Source organism: Acartia tonsa, chromosome 9, assembly GCF_053477335.1.
Source record: "Acartia tonsa isolate MP-2025a chromosome 9, ASM5347733v1, whole genome shotgun sequence".
NCBI classification, from domain to species: Eukaryota; Metazoa; Arthropoda; class Copepoda; order Calanoida; family Acartiidae; genus Acartia; species Acartia tonsa.
The window spans coordinates 9,416,236-9,439,899 of NC_137268.1; the positions used below are offsets into that span (position 1 = coordinate 9,416,236).

General features: G+C 38.2%; 1 protein-coding gene across 1 annotated transcript; it reads right to left on the minus strand.

The window, feature by feature from the left end:
* Positions 1-11,810: 11,810 nt before the first annotated feature.
* Positions 11,811-23,140, minus strand: LOC145328176 (uncharacterized). Its single transcript, XM_080171765.1, has 11 exons — positions 22,965-23,140; positions 20,346-20,483; positions 19,499-19,642; positions 18,847-18,942; positions 17,874-17,965; positions 17,017-17,088; positions 16,236-16,295; positions 15,389-15,475; positions 13,587-13,643; positions 12,851-12,916; positions 11,811-11,945 (listed from the first exon to the last, which is right to left on the minus strand). The coding sequence occupies exons 1-7, from the start codon at positions 22,992-22,994 to the stop codon at positions 16,250-16,252; spliced, it is 618 nt and encodes a 205-aa protein (XP_080027891.1). The 5' UTR covers positions 22,995-23,140; the 3' UTR covers positions 11,811-11,945; positions 12,851-12,916; positions 13,587-13,643; positions 15,389-15,475; positions 16,236-16,249.
* Between the last annotated feature and the right edge of the window lie 524 nt (positions 23,141-23,664).

Below are 23,664 nucleotides of genomic sequence, written 5' to 3' on the forward strand. Positions count from 1 at the left end.
TAACAAGGTTACCAGATATTTCAAAATTTGTAAGTGACTATTTTATATGAATTTAGGTAGATTTTTCCATAAATTTATACCCCAGGATCCGGATCCGCAACACTGCTAAAAATAGGTTGCAATTTTCTAGTCAAATGCGCTTATTGGGTCAAACTGTATTTAATTTTAGACCAAACAAATAGTATAATTGAACGCCTAAATAAGAACAGTTTGACCTAATGAGTGCATTTGACTGGAAGCTTGCACCCATTTTACAGTATATTGCAAAAAAACTAGCTTGGTCTCCCATATAAACCATATTGTGGCCTGGAGGCATATAAAGTGAAAAGTTTAATCATTAAATTGTAATGTGTTTTCATATATTAATTTTTAGCATGGCTTGGAAACCGCTTAATATTCTCTGGATTAAAACAGTTTCTCAAGGGGCTATAGCACTTACACATCCAGCAAATTTACAGTTGATGTATTTTTGGCAAAATGTTTTCTTCTTTTTTCTCATGCCATAAATACATCCAACACTGGCAAAAATACATCCAATATTTTTATACATATGTCAAAAATACATCTGACACCGGCATTTACACATCCATACTTTTTAAATTATATGTCATAAATACATCCAACACTGGCAAATGTACAGTTTACTTTATAAGAAAATCTATTGACAATTAATTAGATTTTGTACAGTATGTATAGGTTTTTAATTTTATGCCAAATTTTAGTTACTCTCCCCCTATTTACTTCCCTCTTTCTCAAGATGCTCCCTACAAAACATCAATACTTCTTTCCTTTTCAGTTATAACAACAAAATGAACAACTTCGAATATATTGAATTATTGTTCTTTATTAGGTTTAGCTTTAAGCATTTTAAGTTTAAACATATCAAGTTATGCTTTACTACATTATAAGTTCTTAGTTTCATTAAATTACAATTCAGTTAAATAAGACAAAAAATCTTTGAGTATAGAAATAACTAAAGATAAAATAACAGATTTAATTGTTTCAATAAATAAAATACAAACATTCGATAAAATAAATCTTAATTAAAATGTAGTAGATATGACTAAGTCTTGTATATTTTCTAGAAAAAATTCTAAAATAGGGTTGTAAGATTTAGGTAAGGTAAGGTGTAAGAAAGGGATAAATAGTTTGGAAAACAAAAGTTTCTATTATGTTCAGAGGAATATATAATAAATTAAAATATAACTATGCAGTATATTTTAAACACAAGGATTGATATTCATTGAATGTACATTATGATTTTAAATAATCAGACCTACATAGCTGTTGCTTAAATTTAGTTTAGAATATTTAAGTAATTTAATATTTAATATAGTTTATGAATCTTGGACTTTTGGGAAAGATTTGGGCAAAATTAATGTACTTGTCTTATTCCTATAACCCTGCTTATTTAGATTAGATAAAAAATGATGTGCTTTTTAAAAGCGAAGCTTTTCTATAATTAGGGTCGGTCCGTACGTCCGTCCGTCCGAGATAGATAGCTTTTATTAGTTAATTTAGGCATGTTAGAATTGTCCTATCGATTTAAAACTTTGCATGATGATTCCTGTAGTAGTTAGTACGATTTAGAAAGCGTAGCAACTCTATAATCATTACCAGAATGTCCGTACGTCCATTTTGAACATGTTGATTTTTCTAATTTTAAATTTTTATGTGATCTAATTATCCGTTTGATCTGATTTTTGGTATATTGACTCCTGGGACAACAAAGAACAATATTTTAAGCGAATCAACTCTATAATCAAATCCTAAAAATGTAAGTATGTCCATAAACTCAATAAACATTATCCTGTATCAAGAAGTTTTTCAACAAATTTACTTACAATTTTGCTTCGACTCTTATACTTTTATATTCTGATAATTCAGTTTAGACACTATACAAGTGTTAATGTCCGTTTGTCCTACCGTTTCAGTGCTTCGCTTTTATGGATGTTGTCATCCTTGTTGAATGAGCATTAATACACCCTTTCCCCTATTACTTCCTCCAATATTTTCTCCCATCCCCAAATTTTCTATAAATTTAAACTATCTTAATTCTCTTAATTTAGAAGCTACTCTTTAGTTTACAACTTTATCCATCTTTGTACATATTTATTTACTGGTTGATATATAAACTGTTTATTTGTATTTAAAAAAAGGATATATTATAGTTTAAATCTTTATAATGCTTTTTATTTTAACCTGAGAAATATATTATAACTCAAATAATATTCAAGTGTGTAGTTTTCTTATTATGTATATTAAATTTCTATGGATGTATAAATGCCAGTGTTGGTGTATTTATGACATATAATTGAAAAGTATGGATGTGTAAATGCCAGTGTCGGATGTATTTTTGACATATGTATAAAAATATTGGATGTATTTTTGCCAGTGTTGGATGTATTTATGGCATGAGAATCGATTTTACTGTCATTTATACAGTAAAAATTCAGTTTGTCATAAATACATCCAGTGCACTGGCGAAAACACATCCACTGTAAATTTGCTGGATGTGTAAATGACAGTACCCCTTTCTCAGCCATCCTAAAAAATCATGTATACCATCGTATCTGAGACAATTTAGTAAAATAAATTAAAAATCATAAAATTGACACTAGTTTTGATAGCCAGAGCCTAACTTATTTTTTTAATATCCGCGGAAAGATGTCTACAATACAATGCGATAAATAACTATCATCAACTTGTTAAAATCTCTGAATATTTGTCACCCTACTCACATATGAGTGAGTCATAACAATACATTATGGGAGTATATTATAAATATATACTTTATCGCTGAATTATGTATAATAAAGAAAATAAATAGATATTGAAAATCCTATAATATTAAGTCGCACTCATTCTTCAGTAAGTTTTATAAATGATAGTATTACTTGAATCTTACACCAGATTTTCATGTTCTCTAATAGTGAGACACGCAGTGGGCTAAATTTTAAAATAACGATTCATCTCCTACTGGAACGAACTGGCCAATAATGGCAGGGAAAATAGTAACCCAAAATTGACAATGTTTCTCTTGACATAATATCCACGTATATTCTAAAATCTGTATTATACTATTAAAAAGGGCTGGCGGGGGCGGTTGGCAGAGTATGACGTATAGTTGGCTAAAATAAATCTAAAATTGCCTGAAAAAAAAACATCTTGTTATTTATCGTATTTATTTAGAATTTATTTATTATATAAATATTAATATTTACAAAATAATTCTGTCTTAACCTCTTTTCGAGGAAGCTTTGTGTTTATCAAGTGCGAAATTAATTCCTTATCATTATCCTAAAACTAAGCGCAAATGTCGTCTTTTTATGGCTTTCCTTTCATAATGTGGCGCGGCATGGATTGTTTGTTTATTTTGATGCGCACGTTCTTTACTTTTGAATGAGATATGAGAGTGTGAAGATTTCGGAGAACAAAATTGGGCCTATCATTGGTCTCATAGTGTGTGAACGACCCTAGTATATCAGGGATTTGAAACCATAGGAACTTCAGGTAGAATTTGTTAATTTTATTAGGAAGAATGGTGTATAGGACGATTATATGTAGTTTTAAAAAGGCTTTAGCCAGCTAAGCATGAAACTTAATTATGATTAATATGTTTTAGTAATTTTTATGTGCCTTTATTTTTGCATTTAACAATGATTTATTAAACCAAATAATTTTCCTTTAAAGCCAAAGTTTCCAAAGATTTTTTACCGTAGAGAAAAATGATTTTAAAAAGCAAATAAGATTACGTGGTTATAAATAACTGGAATTATGAACTAATTGATATTGTAATTTCAGGTCTTTGAAATAATTTCATCAATAAATCTATATTCAAACCTGCTGTTGAAACTTGATGGTTCCTGGTATTGGGGGTTTGTATGTTCGCCAACTGATCTCGTGAACTTCCCGCTAATTCGGAAGTCAAGCTCAACCAAAGTGTCATGGTTGAGACAATTTCAAAGTATCTGATGAATAGGCGTTAGCATTCATCAAGAGATCAATAGCATCCAGTGAATTATTGATGCAATAAACTGTGACAATTTTTCTGTGAAATAAGTACCTAGTGAATCATTATGCCACTAACCAAAAAGCAGAAAATTGAGCGAGCTATCGCTATTGGCAGTGAAAGGCTAGAAGTGTTTGACGAACAGTTAAAAGTGTTTTATGACAATCTAAAAGCCTGCCAAAGTTTTAGTTCATGTGAAAATGTGAATGTAAAATCAATTCGTGACATTTTTAGTGAGGTCAAGGACCAATCTGACCTAATAAAAAGTCTAAAACCTGCCGTGGAGTCTAGTGAGCTGCGCGAGTTCAAGCGTGATTTGGATGAAGCTAGTGAGCAGAAAACTGTTGCAGATAAAGTCTATGCGTCGTTGGAGCAGTGTACAAAAATTCTGTACTGGCTTGACAATGATTCAGACGACGCGAGGTCAAGCACTGTCGCCAGGAACCTCGACGTCATTGAGAAGGTGAAGATGGACATGGGAGTGCTTAAAATTTCCGTGGAGTTGCGCCAAGAAGTACGTGATATGTACCGAAGGCTTAGAGAGATGGAACGTCGTTCATCTAATCTGGATGAGAGTGGGACACCTGCCATGCTCTCCAGAAGTATGTCTGCCGTGGATATTCGGAGTTCCAACCCGCAGTATGGGCGCTGGGACAACAGTTTGTTGCCGTCGTTCGACGGAACTGACACGGATTACCCAAACTTTAAACAGGTCTTTAAGGATCTATGCTCTGGTTATGGATTTGCTGACCAGAGGTTAAGTCTGATGTTGTGTATGGAGAAGGTGATAACCAACTCGGAACTACGCAAGCAAGTGTCAGCGATTAGAGACCATAATGAACAATGGGCGTTTCTTGATCAGATGTTTTTATCAAACACTTGCCGGTTCATGAGGATTTTAACTAAGTTGAACAAGATGAAACCTGTGGATAAACCTGTGGACGTGGTTAGCGCAATTGCTACCTTCAAGAGCATGATGCAGGAGGTAGAAGCCATCGTTGGTTCTGCAGCTAAGGATTACAATCACCTAACTCTTATTCATATTTTTAAAGACAAGTGCCCTGAAAATTTGAGACAAAATTATGATGGAGCTAGGTAGCATGAACCAACCAGACATCCCGAAGATTGTAGAACTGCTGGAGAGGACCAGGGGTGCCATGTTGGCCGGTGATATGTCCTATGACACTGGCGCCGGCAAGAGAAATCGTGACAGAGCTGCCGCCGCGCAAGTATCTGGCCGCAACGACAATAAGAATGGAAAGGCTGGAAAGGACAAGGCTTCCAAGTGGAACAGTGCATGTCCTGTGGAGAGCTGCAAGGAGAAACACCCGATTTTCCGTTGCCTCACGTTTAAGAAGATGGATGTGGTTGACCGAAAGAAAGTTGTCCAGCAGAAGAAGTTATGTGAACTCTGCCTATGTGACGGCCATACTGCTGACAAATGTAATAAATCGGATAAGCTTGGTGTTTGTGGTACCAATAATTGCGACAGATATCATTCCAGGTTACTCCATGAGGCTAGTGCTGGTGTGAATACAGTTTACAAGTCAAGTTCTGCACCCAGCCCCTGTACCTTCTTACTTCAGTTAGTTCCTGTTGTAGCACCTGGCGGCGGCACCTGCCACGCCACGGTAATGTTTGACTCCGGGGCAAATTTGCCACTTGTGTCTGAGAAGTTATCCAACAAGTTGAAGCTGAAATCTACCGGCAGATATACAACTATTTCTGTAGCTGACGGCAGTGAGTCTTCCTGCCGCAATGTTGTGTTTTATCTGAAGGATAGGGACGGCAATTTGAGGGAGTTTGAGGCAGCTGTCATGCCTACCCTCGGCGGGGCCAACGAGATGCGCTCGGTCCACCCCGAAACTGCCGCCGAGATATTTAAAATGCCGCCAGAGAGGTTTACATATATTAGTGGAGGCTTAGATATCATCATTGGAAATACACATCCTGACGTGTTTCCTTCAACTTACCAGAAAGTGGGCCAGTCTATGTTGTGGCGAACCATTTTTGGTAGTGGTTTTATCTGTACGAGTGCTGACGGTGGAGCTGGAGATCAAAAGTCGGCTTATAAGGCTGTCAGTGTCAGTGGAGGCACCTTGCCAGACTTTTTGACGTCTGAATCGTTTGGCGTACAGCCGCAGGCACTTTGTCCAGGATGTACTGCCTGTCAAGAGTGCAAGGCTATGGCCGACGGCACTACCTGGGACCAGCGTGAGAGGCAGAGGATAATTGAGGCAGGTTTAACACTAGACTTGCAGTCCAACAAGTGGACAGGTCAATATGCTTATATTGAAGATCCTCACACTTTACCCTACAATGAGAGTTTAGCCCGCAAAATTGCTGAAAAGGATCGTGCCAGGATGGTCAAGGAAGGTACCTATGGAATGTATGTGGAGGTATTCAACGACGCCATAAGAAGAGGCGTTTTTCAAAAAGCCACGCCTGAAGAATTGCAGTATGAAGGGCCTAAGTCTTGTTCATCAATAGTGGTTGCTTTCAAGGAGGATTCAAGTTCCACACCCATGCGATTGTGTGCAAATAGTTCTCTGACGTTCAAGGGTACCAGTTTTAATAACATAATGCTGGGAGGCCCGCCGCCAATGCAGAAGATTTTTTATCATTTGATGCTTTTCCGCGGTTACAAGGTTGGTATAACCGCGGATATCTCCAAGTTTTATAACTCCATCCTGGCCACAGAGTTCGACAGCCAGATGAAGAGAGTTTTATTTTCCCCGACGCCAGATGGTCCACTTGAAATTTACCTGACCAAAGTTGTGAATTTCGGCGAGTTGGCTGCGGGAAACTTGGCAGTTACAGCCCTGAAGTTGACGTCCCGCCTGTTCGGCGGAAAGAGTGAAGCAGAGGTCAAGGAGATGTATGGAGAGGGGCAGATAAATGGTAGTGAAATTGTTGCTAAACCTGAGTTATGGAAGGAGCCACCAATACCTACCTACCCTGATGAGGAATTCAAGTTACCTCAGATTCCAGTTGCAGTCAAGCTTGAGAAGCACAGCTTCATAGATGACGTTATTTCGGGAGCAGGATCGAAGCCAGAAGCCAAGGAGATGATGAAAGAGGCGGACAGAATTATCGGCAAAGGTAGTTTTTCCTTCAAACAAGTCATTTATTCTGGAGATGATTGCCAGCCTACCAAGGTTCTCGGGCTGATATGGAAGCCAGCCACTGATGTGTTGTCCATCGCCACAAGAGTCAACCAAGATGGTAAGGTCAAGGGAAAGAAGGTGAAAGAGGATGCTGATTTGTACAACCTCCAGGACGCCTTGGACGAGAATCTGACAAAGAAGATGGTCCACAGGTTCGCCGCCCAAACCTTCGACCCGATCGGGCTTTGCAGCCCTATTCTGTTGAGAATTAAACTTGTCCTGCGGAAAACATGTTTGCTGAATTTGGGCTGGCAAGATTTCATTCCAAAAAGTCTACGGGATGAACTTGTTAAGTCGCTGGAGGACAGAGCTGAGGTCGCTAAATTGGAGTTTGACCGTTGTGTGGTCCCGGATGAACCAACTGGCCTTCCATCCTTGATGATGTTTTCGGATGGGTCATCAGAGGCTTATGCAAGTAATGCATATTTGAGGTGGCCAACTAGACAAGGATTTGAAACGTTTCTGCTAGCCACCAAGTCAAGAGTTGCGCCGGTCAAGTGTGAATCAATTCCACGCCTTGAGTTGATGGGGTGCCAGATGTCCACAAGGTTGGCAAAGTCCGTCAGAGATGCCCTGCCCTTTGATATTATCAGAGTGATGTACTTTACTGATTCATCGTGTGTTTTATCACAAATAGTTTCCAACAGTGCTATGTTGAACACATTTAATTCTCATCGTATTGGAGAAATTCAATCTGCAACCAACAAGGATGACTGGAGGTGGGTCCCGGGGACGCACAATGTTGCAGATTTGGGCACCAGAAGCACCTGCAAAGTATCAGATTTGGGACCAGGTTCCAGGTACAGATTGGGCCCAGAATGGTTGCGCCAGGATGAAAGTGCGTGGCCGGTGAAAACTGCCGAAGAAGTCAAGCAGGTTTTACCCCCAGAGGAGTTGAATACCAAAATGGTTAAGTTATGTTCAATGAAAGTTGCCGGAGAAGCCGCTGAAGATGTCTTTAGGTTTAAGCACAGGAGATCATTTGGACAGGCCAAACGTATTATGGCAGCTGTCCTGCAAGTTGCGAACACCTGGTTGAAGAAGCTAAAGAGCAGACAAGAAGGTAAGACTACAGCCGTTGGTAGTCATGTAGCAGCCGCAGATTCTGTATACAAGCCGTCTTTATACAATTTTATGGCGGCGGCGGAACTTTTCATTGTGTCACGAAGCCAAGAGGATGAGTGGATAAATGACGCTAAAGGCAATTATGCGTCATTAAATCCATTAGTGCATGAAGTATCATTGACCTGGCCTGTCGTTGGTCCCGGAGGAAATTATGTGACCAGGGAGATGAGGATTCTTAAAATGGTTGGTCGTGGACAGCCAGTCATTGACGCCATTACTGGTGGCCGTAAAATGATATTTGAAGACATGCCAGGTTTAATAATTTTGGAGCCTGGTAATTGGTTAGCTGCTGTTTTTATGAGAGAAGCGCATGTTGAGCTTCACTCTGGTGTCCGTGGAACTTTAGCTGAGAGCCGCCGTTGGTGCTGGATTGTGAAGGCAAGGAGGTTGTCCATCATGGAAGTGAAGAAGTGTTGGCCCTGCAGTGTTGAGAGGGCTAAGGAATGTCGTACTACCATGAAGGACGTGTTACCTGACAAGTTGGTCCCGAGCAGGCCTTTTGAAGCTGTGCAAGTCGACCTGATGGGTCCGCTGGTTACGAGGAGAGCTGCCGCCAAAACGAGGAGTCAGACAGCAACGAAGAAGGTGTGGGTGTTCGTGGTGGTCTGCAGGTTCTCAGGGGCGTTATGGTTAGATGCCTTGGAAAAGTATGATACCAGCAGTATCCTGTTGTCCCTGCGCAAGTTGGAAGCTGTTCATTGTCTGCCGAAGATCATAGTAAGCGACATGGGCACACAATTATCCGGTGCTCGCAAGGTTTTAGAGCAGAAGTTGGGCAGCCAGGTAGAGTTTTCTTGGTCTCAGATCCCGGCCCGAGCCCACCATTTCATTGGACAAGCTGAGAAAATGGTGGGATTAACCAAGAGATTGCTGTCCAAGAAGTTGGTGAATAGTTCTGTTAATTTCAACGAGCTCCTGGTGCTGTTGGCGGAGGTTAGCAAGTTGATGAATAGCAGACCATTGACGATTGAAGCTGCGAACGACGTGGAGAATTGGCGGCTGATTACCCCTGGCCAGCTGCTGGGAAATGTTGACCGCCAGCCGTTGTGCAATGTGGCGATGAAACCGGAGGACCAAATTTCCTCCAGGTTGAAGTTGTTGGAAGATTTGTCTGCCCAGTTTTGGACTGCCTACCGCCAGGAGATCCTACCGAAGATATTACGGATGTCCAAGTGGAAGGATGAGATGGCGGAGCCACTAGCTGACGGAGATATAGTTCTGGTTACGAGTACCAATCCGCTGATGAGATGTTTGAGGATGGGCCGAGTGACGAGAATTGAGGATGGAAGAAAGACTGCAAGAGTCTTGTTCAGGCTGACAGATAAATCTCCCCTAGAAGAACATGCTGTATCAGTCAGGCAGTTGTTAAAAATTATGATTAATAATTGATTCTTATTTTATGGAAATTGAGATTTTTTTTAGTAAAAAAGCACATTTTTTATATGCCTATTTTATGCCTAAAATAAGAATCAAATGAAATGCGATTAAATTTTATTCTATTTCATATGCTCAAATTTAATTTTATTGAGTTAAAATTTTTTTCAAAAGTACAATTCATTATAAAACTTACCTGAAAAGTTTACCAAAAAGGAATAAATGTGTCAAGGTTGCGTGATTCGATATTTATTCTAAGAAAAAAAATCAAGTTTTTTTAGCAGATTTTTTTTTAAAAATTATATATGAATTTCAATCAAGTAAACATATTTTATTCAGATCAAGGAATGATTGAAAATTCATATTTAAAGTCTCATATTTTTTACAAAGAAAAATTGGTTTTTTTTATAATTCCGATGAAAATTCTAACGAAGATATTATTATTTTGCTATTCTTTAAGTATTAAAAAGTTTTATTGTTGATTAAGATATTACAGTTCTTATTCATTAGGTTTGAAAAACTTTCTGCCCAAGGATTTTGAAAAATTTTTTCTTACTACTCTTTTTGATGCTTAACAAATTTAGTTTTAAGTACCTATAAATCTTAATTTTCTTGTCTAAGATTTATTTCGTTTTATTTACCATTATTGTTTACATTTCAACCTGATTTCGTAGGTACTTATTGATTTATTTATAATGATTTATTACCTATTGATTATGAACTGATTATTATTAGTATAGTTGTTATATTTACAACATCATGATTAATAGGATTATCTATTTTAGGATTTGTGTATGTGATCTTGTGATTGTCATGTGCATGGAATGTTGTATGGTACAAACCAATCCCCATCCTTCTATCCTAAAATGTGAGGTATTATGAGTCCTAGTGAGGAGTATAATATTGTGTATGCATTTCACGGGGTTTCATTTAGTTAGGAGCAAAATTGTCACGTTTTCGGGATGTGGCCATTCTCATGTGATTATGGTGAGTTGAGTTTAGTGAGAAATGTTGCTAGTGCTCAGCGCAAAAAAAAAACCTTGAATCTCGTTAAGGAAGTTAATTTGACTTTCAAACGGGGGGTGTGTCTTAACCTCTTTTCGAGGAAGCTTTGTGTTTATCAAGTGCGAAATTAATTCCTTATCATTATCCTAAAACTAAGCGCAAATGTCGTCTTTTTATGGCTTTCCTTTCATAATGTGGCGCGGCATGGATTGTTTGTTTATTTTGATGCGCACGTTCTTTACTTTTGAATGAGATATGAGAGTGTGAAGATTTCGGAGAACAAAATTGGGCCTATCATTGGTCTCATAGTGTGTGAACGACCCTAGTGTGGTAATCAACACCCAAGTTTATGTATCCTTATCCCTGTTCACATTCCTATACTTCTCTGGCTGAGTCAGACCTCCACTTGTAACCGCCACCATACTCCATCCTGCTGTGTTGAGGGCTAGTTGATTGTTGCAGGCCAAAGAGTGAATACGCTTCCTCCCGTCTGCATTCGGTTAGATACAAGCCTATAAGTCTAGGCTGGCGGTATCTATATTTCCCACGTGTTCAAGGACGTCGTTTCTTACCTAACTAAGAAACAGGACGTCCAAGCCTTTAATATATATCATATTAAATATATCCTATAATAATAATCCCATTAATCTGCCTATTTCTAACCAGTTTTAATTGTTTAATAAATGTGTATTTTTTAGAAATACTTTGTTAGATTATTGATTATTAAATTGTATCGGAGCTACTCTATACTCGTATTCCAGTCTGTCTGTACATCCCCTCATACGTCATTTTGGCGCAGTCTTGTCTACCACTCATTTTTTGAGGGGGGAAGGTTTAGATAATTAGCGTACAGACAAAATTAAATTGTAAAGTAGCTTCGATTGCAAAGTGAAATTAATATTTTCCTGATAACTAAGTTTATTCACGGAAACGGTTTACAGTAACAATTTGTTACAGAATATCTATAATAATTATTTCGTGGCAAACTGCCAAATAAAGATAAAAAGGAACCCGCCTTTTATTTTCACACTAGTATTTAATTTCACACATTTCCATATTTTCTCCTTAAAACAGGAAGAAAGGGATATTCCCAAGTTCTTAAAAAGTTTCGTGGTAGACAAATCAGTGTTAACGAACACTACACTCCAGCACCATGACCGATAAGAAAAATGATGATAAAACAAAACCGCCGCCTCCGCCGGCTCCGGCCGTCTCTGGCACCTCGCAGCAGCAGCAGCAGCAGCAGGCTGAACCGCTTTCCCCTGAAAAAATCAAAGATCTCATATCGGAAGCGTTAAATGATAAGTTAAACGAATATTCGTCACATTATAGAGATTTAATAAAACAAGAATCCGAGATTATGCAGCTCGAATTAGAAACAAAATGGGCAGGGTTTAAGGACACAGAATCACATCGCAGATCATTAGCCGATACCGACATTTTAGATCTAAAACGCAGAGTATCAAAACTCCCAGCGGACGGAAATCTTGGCCCATTGTTTGCGGAAAAAACGTTAAACGAAAGTCTTAACATGACTCATTTTAACACCATAGGTGATGATTCAATTAATGCCACTTTTTATGACCGGATATCGGTCCAGCAAAAGATAAACGTGGTTGAATGGGTCGCCAAGGATAGGATGACAGCCCCAGGTTGTATGGCCTATTCAATTGTAGGCTTTATAGGTCCGGCGGATAATGACAATTGGATGAATGTAAGAGAAACTTCTCTAACTGAATATGAAAAAACCTTGCTAGAAAGGATTCCCTTTATCCCTGATAGGATTAAGTCGTTAGAACCCCTCCGTAGACCTACAAGGTCTGCACCCAATGTAGCAACAAGACCCTCTACAAGAAATACGCCAAACACAGGCACAGCCGCAACGGCAACAACTAGCGCCGCCGACGATGACTTTATTAAAGAATGCTTTATTAAGGGACAAAAATGGGATTCCGATTTTGCGAGGGATGCCCCTAGGTGGGACGGTAGGGCTGACTTTGATAACTTCTTTTCTAATATGTGGAGGGTTGCAAAGACATACAGAATCTGTGACCCAATTCTTTTTAAGGATATTTTATACCAGCGAATTTATGACTCTAGAGGGGAACGATTAGGAGACTTAATTACGCCTGAAAGAAATCAGGCCTTATCTGCCTTAAGTTATTACCTGATGATTAGGAGGCTGGTCACTCCTTTCTCGGATCCAGAAGTAGCCTCTCAGTACTTCTACAACCTAAAACAGGAGACTAATCAACCCCTTGACACCTATTTTGAAAACAAACTTAGGGTGTTCAAACTCATGAATCCTGGCCTCATACCTAAAAAGAAATGGAAAGAATTCTATCTTAACGTTAGCAAAAATCTGCTGTATACCAACCTTGCCATAGACATGGCCAATTATGTTGAGAGTATGCAATTTTTGGACGATTACAACGCTTACTTAAATAAACTTATTAATCTCGGACAGAGATACGTTAACTGGGATGGGTCTGGCCATATTAGCAAGGAAAACCTTTCGGCCTGCTATTCTCAAGCCATGGAAATGTTCCTACCTAAAAATTCTGCGGAAACGAAAAAACAACCCATAATCAGTATTATCGAAGATAATATCCCCACTAACACGGCAATGTATAAGGAAAACTTAACCGAAGAACCTGACGAGGTTCCTTCTTGGGTAGACCATGAGGATGATCCTATTGCTTGGGATCAAATCGAGGGCGTTATAGGAGCCTTTAATGGGAGGAGTAAAAATATTAAATGCTGGCATTGTAATATCCCTGGCCATGTAGTGCAAAATTGCAACAAAAAGAAAGCTGGGGAGCCCCCAAATCCTGAGTCCCGCTTTGGTAAAACACGGAGTAAATTCACGCCTAGAAAAGCTCCAAGTAATAGTAATAAAATACCTGAGCAGTATGCGCGTAAAACTATCAACCAAATGGATCAGGAAGCCAGCGAAGAATCTGAAATAGATAAATATGTACAAGCGATTGTTAAAAATCACGTCCACTAAATGTAAAAGTGGATTTATGCGATATTAATTGTCCCTGTCCCAGAAAATAAAAATTTGCTGAATGAGTTTCATATTTTGATATGAAAGATAAACAAAATATCCCATGCCAAGCTAAGCTTGCAAATTCCTTAATATCAAATATCCCTTGCCAAGCAATGCTTTGGCGCGAAAAAATAAAACAAATTATTGTTATTAAGTCTGACTAAGCAACACAAAATAAACTCCTCCCCCTCCTTTCCCTATCCAAATGTAGCTGATACAGGAAATTGGGGGAAATAGGGAAGTAACCTGAGGAGCATTTCACATGCACTTAATATTTCCATTTTTTAAAATCTAATAGTCTTTATCAAGAAGCTAATAAGTGAATACCTATTTTCTATTTAGTAGTATTTATTTTTAATATCGCACGACCTATCTAATATGTAAATATCGTATATTTTGAATGTATATATAGTAGAATCTAAAACATTCTAGTTCAATTTTTAACCGCTAGGGGAACTTAAGCGAATTATCTGTATATAAACAATGATTTTTGAGTTGAACCCTCAGTATCAATTTTATCTGAGAGTTGCTCACTCTTAGCCTCTGATTTTTGTAGCTGAAATATCTCAGCAATTATGTATAATAACTTATCCATATGGATAAATATTATTGCATTTTGTACAGTGACAATAATAGAACTATATTTAATTTATTATGTATCCGAAAGATGTCGCCTAGAATGCTACCGCGGTCCGTATAAGTAAATGATAAGATTAAGAAGGGGGGGGGGTCTATGGAAAATCTGTATAAATACAAGTAAATTTCCAAATCTAATTCAGTTGTCCTTCAGTTCTTTGTTGTTATCATTTACTCATTTTTGAGCTGCAATCAAGCAGCATTTAAAAATTAAAATCTTTAATCACTTAAGATGTGATTAATAAAATCTTAAAACATTTTGGTTAAATTATTTTCCGCTAGGATTACTAGCAGAATGAAATAAAGTTAGTTCTATTAGCTTCCGCTAGGATTACCAGTGGAATAAAAAGTCTATATAAAAGTGAATGCACATTATTAATCGAGGCCAGTTACTATCAAAGCAGTTACTACAAACCACATCCTATTTTTTTAAGCTGATTTCAGCATTAATTATACTCTAGTAAATATATAAACTTGTTCTACCCCATAGGTGGAAAAATTAAGTATAAATACTAACAATATCAGAATAATAAACCAGTCATCATTGACCCTCTTTATTATATTAGCCATATCTAATAATTTTTAAGCTATAATTTAGCGCTAACCTTAAATTATTTGTATCGTGAATCAGATACTAACTAATGACACTATATTTTGTATAAATACAGACATAAGTCAAAAAATAAGTCAGTCTGTTTTTAATGTCTTGTTAGTTGCAAGCTGAACACTTATTTTTAAGCTACTTTGTAGCCCTTCAATCTTTTAAAACTTTTTAGTTCAATCTTATTCCGATAGGTTTCTATCATATATCCAAGTATATAAATAAGGACCCGTATTAAAGTTAAGTAGTTTCTTTAGAACTATCAACATTCTCATGCTTATTGAGAAATTTCTGGAGCTGAAAAGCGCTTAATAAAAAACTTAATGAAACCCAGAAAGTTATATAAAATTATTCTAACAATTAACCATATTGTTAAAACATTTCATTATTTGAAAAATTTCGACAGACAACTATACCTGGAACACAGGAAGTCTCTGTGTGAGGATTACCATCGTCTAACCGCTGAGGTGGGGATCTTGGAAAATATGCATCTTAGGCTTCGACTAAAAATATAATTTATTTTATAATGCCTATCTGTGCAAAACTAAAAGTTCTTAATCCCGTGGGGGGGGAATTCCTGCAACACGCTTTAGTGGATACAGGAAACAACTTTAGGTCCCTTATTTCTAAAGAAATCTTAGATGATAACAAAATCACATTCACCCCCGCCAATCTTAGCGCTCTGTCTGTAGATTTAAAACCAGTAAATATCATAGGACACGTGAGTTTAAAATTCAGCTTTGATGGGTCAGATAAAATATTCGAAGAAACGTTTTATATCCCTGAAACGACGTCTAAAATTATAAATCTAGGATATGAATTTCTCAAAGTTAATCGAATTAATTTGTTACTAGATAAGTTCTCCTTTGAGCTCCCCACTGGCGAGCAAATCCCCATAGAAAATTCAACAATTAATATAGTTGAAGAAAGTAAAAACATACCCTTAATTCCTACAAATAATGTTCATACGGAACAAAACTCCCTTATCCCGGGAATAAATTGGAGTAACCAGGGGGGGACTGGGACATTAAAACAAAATAAAACATGCGTAAAATTAGCAAGGAAAACAACATTCTTGCCGGGGGGGAATACAACAATGATAACAATTCCTATGCATCAGAAAAATAGGAAGCTGTATATATCCCCAAATAATTCTAAAATGACAAGCCAGAACGGCTTAATGCTTATGGAGGGTATTTATAATGTAAATGAAAAGAGAGAATGTTGGGTAAATTTTGTCAATTTAGCAGGAAAAAATATTACCTTATTGGATAACGTTAAAGTTGGATATTGCTTTGAATTCGAATCAGATTCCCCAAATTCCTGCAATAAAAGTATTAATCAAATAAATGAATTGTCAGGAACTACACTTCTTAAAAGAATTAAATTCATTAAAGAAAAATTAGACTTAGAAAATAGTGATTTTATCAAAAATAACCCAGGGATGAAGGAAAAGGTAGTAAAATTATGCCTTGATCATTTTGATATATTTTCGGTTGACGATGCCGATATCGGTAACTGCGATCTCTTACAGTATAAAATAGACTTGATCCCCGGGGCTAAACCTATTAAGGCTAGAAACATTCAATTAAACCCATTATACGAAGCCAAATTAAAAGAACAAATTGAAAATTGGCTAAGGGGGGGCGTCATTGAGGAGGGCTACAGCGAGTGGTCCTCCCCAATCTTTGCGGTAAAGAAAAAACCAACGGCTGGGGGGGAAGGCAAGCTTAGGTTCGTTATCGATTTTCGTGCGCTTAATAGTGTAACACGAAAAATTAATTGGCCCCTTCCCCTGATTTCTAGTAATTTAGAAAAATTAGGCACTGGTAATGTATTTACCACCCTCGACTTGACTAGCGCATTCCATGCGCTAGCCATTTCGAAGGAAAGTAAACACTTGACAGCGTTCACAGCCCTTAACAGGCAGTATCTTTTCAAGAAACTGCCGTTCGGACTGTGTAACGCGCCAAGTGTTTTCTGCCACTTGATGGACAGAGTCCTAACCCTTATCCCTGGCTTATATGAATTCATAATATCTTACCTTGATGATCTTATTATATTCTCAAAAAATGTTGAGGAACATCTGAAACATCTCAGAAAACTCTTCGGAGTCCTAAAAATAGCAAAACTTAAGTTAAATCTAGCCAAATGTAAATTCTTCACATCTGAATGTACATATTTAGGTCATATAGTCAGTTCCCAAGGACTTAAAATGAACCCCGAATATTTAGAACAAATTAAAAATTGGAGCAGGCCCAGGACAGGCAAGGAACTCCAGCGTTTCCTGGGCTTCTCCAATTATTATAGGGCCTATTTCCCATCCTATGCAAAAAATTCTTGTACCCTAGACGAACACAGAAACGATAAAATTATCGAATGGACCAATTCCCTATCAAAAGATTGGGAAAATTTCATAAATATGTTCTCAAATTCTATAAGTAAAGGCTACCCCCAGTGGGATAATCCTAACCCCTTTATAGTAGACGTAGATTTTTCTACGAGTTATTTCGCTGGAATTCTCAGCCAAAATCAGGGGGGGGTAGAAAGAATTATTGGAATATGTTCCAAAAAATGTAACGGGGCAGAGAAAAATTATCCAAGTTATAAAGGCGAATTAGCATGTCTAGTATTTGTTCTTAAAACCTTTCTTCATTATTTAAGATTCAGAAACTTTATTGTGCGTACAGATTCGATTTCCTTAGTTCATTACAAAAAATGGCAAAAAGGAACAATAAATGGTGTAACTGTAAGATGGATTTACTTCATCCAAAGTTTTGACTTTACAGTAATTCATCGAAAGGGTAGGGACCATTGTAATGCCGACAATTTATCTAGAGGGCAATTTTTATGCAAAGAACATAAGGAAACCGATTGTGAAAAATGTACTAGCTCATTTACCTTGGATCCTTATGAACAGGATTGCCCATACCAAGACCAGATTTTTGAGTTACATTCGGCTTCGGAAGTCGGTGTGAACAATGTTTGGCAATCTGAAACACAAAAAGATCAAGTATTATCTGAAATTCGTAGGTGGATATTCGAAAAAAAGAAGTTGTCGAGCTTTGAAAAAGCTGAACTAACCGGCCGGAAAGAGGTCCTTTTTAAATTAATAGAACATTTATACGTTATGGAAGGACTTCTAATATTTAGACAACCTCTTAGCAATGGAACATTCATTGAAAGACCCGTCGTACCCATTGGATTATATAATAAAGTTTTTGAATTGGCACATAATAATATTATAGGTCACAAGGGGGTTAACGAAACAACACGCAAGATAAATGAAAGATTCTTCCTTATAGGAATTAATAAGTTTATCGAATCACGCATTAAAAATTGTATTACCTGCCTAAGAAAAATAGGACAGGTACCTAAACACAAGCAACCTATCACCCATTCAGCCATTAGTCACGAGATTTTTGGCCAGGTGTCAGTAGACCTTATCGGTCCTTTAACCCCTAACTATTTTCAAGGACAACATGTCCGTTACATATTTATACTGGTTGACCTTTTCTCTAGGTATATTATCGCTCACCCCATCAAGGACGCCACCGTGGAAAGCACGGTGAAGGTCATCCTTGAACAGGTGGTACCCATCTACGGCTTATTTCGGTCATTGAGAAGTGACAGGGGAACAAATTTTACTGGGGAAGTTTTCAAAAAGGTTATGGATGAACTAGGTATCGAAACTAAACTTATTCCCCCAAGAAACCCTAATAGTAACCCATGTGAAAGGCATAATCAAAGCATTTATGCAGGTCTAAGATCCGATGACCGATTTGAAAGTAAAGACTGGGCAAGAAAATTAGCCTTGACCACTTTTGTAATTAACTCTAGTACGTCTAGAAGAACGGGGTATACGCCATATTACCTCATGTTCGGCAGGCAACCAACTCTCAATCTCGATTTCTTTTCTCCAATCTTGCAGAAAAGGCAGGACATTGACTGCAGGTCTTACTTGAACTACCTAAAAAATTTGGAAGAAATTATTGCACAGGTTTCCAAAAAATCTAAGATTTATTTAGAGTTTCAAAATAAATCTAGGAAGGCTTCATCTCCCCTTTTCGTTAACGACGTGGTCTTTGCATTTTTTAACCTAGTCAAAATAGGGGTCAGTAAAAAATTGCAATCTTTCTATGGGGGTCCTTTTATTGTAACAAAAAAATTCTCAGAGGCCCTTTTTGAGCTCAGTCCCTTTGGATCAAATCCAATAAAAACTAACCAAGTTGTTAGTAGAGATAAAATACGGAAAATAGATTCTAAAATAGAATTATTGGGGGAAACACTTTCCTTTAACGTCTTTCCTATTGAGGAAATCGTCCCGTCTGAGGAAATAACCTTAAGAATAGATAATACCGGGCAAACCGAAATAAACGATAATAAAGGTATGGAAAATGACGATTTTACCTACCTAGATAACGATTGTGACGATTTTATAGAAGGAAACCCTGAAACTAGTCAGGATTTACCCCAGGGGGAGGTGGATTGTGATGGGGGAGGGGATATAATGGAAAAAAACTCACCATTTGAGTCACAGCCCAAAGACCAAGAACCCCCTGGCGCAGATCGGTCATCCGGTCCTCAAATTCACGTCGAAAATAGTTTCTTGGAAGAAACCGTCCCGTCCGAGGCTTCTTTCTTCGCACAAAGACCCAAACAATCCAGCCCTGAAAAGGTTATTAACGTTAACAAACAAAGCATAGTACCCAAGTATATATTAGAAGAAGAAAGAAAAACTAGGTCACAAGGGGGGGATAACCGCATACATGTCCAAATCGGACTGCATAACCCAATTAAAAGGAAGAAATAAAATGTATATAAATGTATTATATAGCCCTGAAAAGGTTATTAACGTTAACAAACAAAGCATAGTACCCAAGTATATATTAGAAGAAGAAAGAAAAACTAGGTCACAAGGGGGGGATAACCGCATACATGTCCAAATCGGACTGCATAACCCAATTAAAAGGAAGAAATAAAATGTATATAAATGTATTATATAAAACCAAGGTGGCAAATGTATATAGCTTAATCTACGTATGTATAATAACGAAAATAAACAAAAAAAATATATGTTAAAACTAACTAATTAACATATTTCAGAGAAAAACGAGAAGCATAAAAATAAAATGCAGCATCATTTGGCAAAGGCACCAGGAGCTCGAGGTAAATTTATTTTGGGATTCTTGGGGCTTTTTATTATTTTGGCAAAATCAAATGCGTCCGAAATAATACAAATAGATGCGACTCAATGTGTAGCAAACGAAAATCCGCGTTTGAAAATCTCTGAATGCGCTGCGTTTCTTAATATTACTAATATTGAACAAAAACAATTTCACCTGCTGCAAAAGGTTGAAAGAAAAATTATACCTGGAATTCGTTGCCACCTCCGAACCAGTACTCATTACTGGTATTGTGGCAGATATAGCCACATACACCTCGCTGCTCCAGCTCTTGTAGAGATACCGAACCTCGTAACTTATGAAGACTGTTACACCATGTCCAAAACTAAAATATTTAACTTTGAAGGAAAATCAGTCTCAGTGTATGAACACCAGATGTCATACACGCGTTTCCTGGTAAACGGGACACTTACTTACCCCAACAACATCCTTAACGGCATCGACCCCGCCTGCGAGGGGAACGGCGTAAACATTAACGGCATTTTTATCCCTGGGACATTTGAGGAAAAACAAATAGGGGTCCAGGCTGAGCCTGTTGAATTATTACAAACAAAAGCGGGCTGTTACCTGGGCAGTCACTGGGTGGGAAACAATTGTTTAGATCACAATCTGAGATTAGGCTACGATAGAATTATCTCAGATGATAAAACTGATAGCGCACAAAAATTCACTTCTCCTTGGCGAACGGTAGACATCTTTAATATTTCATTGTTTACATTTGAAGGAGAACAGGGTGCCCAAAAATATCTAGTGATCGATCCCCAAATTACTCTAGCACTAGAACTTAAAGATAAAAAACATTTTGAAAGTCTAATTCCCGAATTATTTTATTACAAAACTAATATTGATAACTTAATGGTATGGTTCACAAATTCTATAAAACCATATTTCCCACTCTTAAACGCTAAAGAAAAAGATGATATGTTACCACTAGAGATTTTCTATTCCTACCAACAATATAACAAATTAATTGTCCCCGAAACTCGCTGTTTACAGAACCATTTTCTGTCTAAAAGCAGTATTCAGACTCATCGTAAAAAACTAGTTAGGGCGCTCGGTGAGCTGGATTTAGTAATACAGTGCGACAGTCTTAAAATCAATGTTTCTTTGGGAGAAAATTTACCCTGTTTTGTGGATCATTTTTCGGTTTCAATCAATAATAAGACTATGGGAATATCACCATTTTCACGCAGATTGGTTAATACCACCCATTTAACCCCAACTAAATGTGCCGAAAATCCAATTTTCTTACATTTGTACCAAGGAAAATTCCTTGGTAATCAAGGGCAGGGTATGCAAATACTAAATGTAAATCAATATCTTATGGATAAACCGATTAGCTTATTTCTATATCATTCTTGGCAAAGCCTAGAAAAAACTAATTTCTCAGAAAGTGCCGAGGAATTATACCTCAGCCAACTTGCCGCAGACTCCAATAATTTTGAAGTAAAAATAACTGACTCCTGGTTTATTCAAACGTATCATAAGGTGGTTGATTTTCTATCCAGTACTTGGTATCATATAGTGCTTGTAGTAGCAGCCATCCTTACAGGAATAGGGTCGTTATTATGCGTCGCTTTTATTATCTACATATTAGCCTGCACCAAAATTCACGCGTACAAAGAAGGAGGTACGAGTGAAACACACGAATTGCGGGATTTTACAAATAATGGGGAAAACTAATCCCCTCAAAAACGGACGACCTGTATCAAGCATATATACCTATAAGATTGTCGTCCCTAAAGGTCGTCTTTGTAAAAATATTTCCTTATTCGGTATAAGGAATTAATGACCCTTAATTTTAAGTTTATTATTTTTGTTTTAGGATATCCCAGGCGGAATTTTTCAAGGGGTTTTCACCACTCCCACGGGGCCGGTCACTCTTCATACCGTCGAGAATATGAAGAGGCACCCTTTTACAATGAAGAGGACTATTACTATGATAGCAATCATGGCTATCCCCAGGGCGGCCCTGAGGAAGCCTACTATGAACCTGATGAAAACAGGTATCAGCCGCGTGTAAAACCGCCGCTCAACCCTGAAAACCTCAGTGAACTGCAATGTGTCTCAAGGTCAATCCACGTTTACCGCACCGCGAGAAAAGATGTTCCAAAGGAACTCCTAGACTTGCAAGAAAAATTGCGGCAGGCTAAAAACTTAGAAGCCAACGAATATTCCGATAAAGCCAGGCCTAGAACCAGGCCTCTAATGGAACAAAATAGGGGAGGGGAACCGCAAAAAAATCGGGTGGAATCGCCACCAAAACGTAGTGCCTCACCTGAATTGGAGGTAGTCGCCGTAAAATCTGCCCCAAAAGCGGTAGAAAAACGTCCGCCAACACCAACAGGCAGCGGCGGCCCAGTAGCCAAAAAGGCTAAGGTGGAAATTCAACCGCCTCCATTACCCCCTAAAAAGAAAGAGACATTAGCAGAAAGCAAAAGTGAGCCTAAGGCTTTTTGGGTGACCGCTGAGGAATGGAAAAAAGTCCTATCCTCCACTGTAAAAGAAGCAATGGAGGAAGCTCTTCTCCCCTTCCAGAGAAGTCTGGAAACTAAAATTGCTAGCAATGCTTCATTTGTTGAGAAAGCATATATACAACATGGCAAGCGCCTTATTGAAATTTCCGCAGAATTACTGCGGAACCGCAAAACTTTGCGCGACAAAATTCGCACCGTCTCTGAGGACTCGACCGTTGAGTTAAAATCACGAATGACCACGGTTATTGAGGCCACTAGTCGACTGTTGGACCAAAACTCTGACAGGGTAATTAAATATATTAATACTCGTTGTAATGTAATGAATGTACCTGGGCAGAATGTGGCAACCATAGAGGCATCTCTTCCCGCTGGGGACGTACCCCGGCCAGATGATGATGGAGTTGAGCTGATCTCCCATTATGGCGGTTCTGAGTGCTCTGATGAGTACAGGCCCACCGATAGAGAAGGCAACCCAGAGGTCCTGGATCCTGCAGAGGAAAACAGTGACACAGAGCTCGATGCTCAAATCAGTGAGCTCTTTCCATCTGGAATTGATCTGCCTGTTAATCCGCAGGCTGGCGCTGCCTCTGAAGATCCAGTAGCCACGGCTCCCTGTGAGGGCATGTTAGCCCTCCAGAATGCTGTTGCTCCAGAGCCTCCAGCAGCTCCAGAAAATCCTACTCCCGCTGAACCCAATCCTGTGGATATCGTAGAGAGGGCTATGGCCGCAATCGAAGAACCTGCGAGTACCACATCAACCCGCAGAAGCCGGCGTGCAGGTCAACTGTGAGGGAATATTTCATATTCCCTCAGAGGGGGCAAGTGTGGTAATCAACACCCAAGTTTATGTATCCTTATCCCTGTTCACATTCCTATACTTCTCTGGCTGAGTCAGACCTCCACTTGTAACCGCCACCATACTCCATCCTGCTGTGTTGAGGGCTAGTTGATTGTTGCAGGCCAAAGAGTGAATACGCTTCCTCCCGTCTGCATTCGGTTAGATACAAGCCTATAAGTCTAGGCTGGCGG

What these genes read in the sequence shown, in the direction of transcription:
- LOC145328176 (XM_080171765.1), bottom strand. Translation starts at nt 22,994, where the DNA reads ATGCCTCTATGGTTGCCACATTCTGCCCAG. An exon ending in GGTTGCCACATTCTGCCCAG is followed by an intron (nt 20,484 to 22,964) that starts GTACATTCATTA and finishes TAAATATTTTAG; the next exon opens with TTTTGGACATGGTGTAACAG. An exon ending in AATATAATAAGATCATCAAG is followed by an intron (nt 16,296 to 17,016) that starts GTAAGATATTAT and finishes CTTTTATTGCAG; the next exon opens with GAATTTGGGGAATCTGATTC.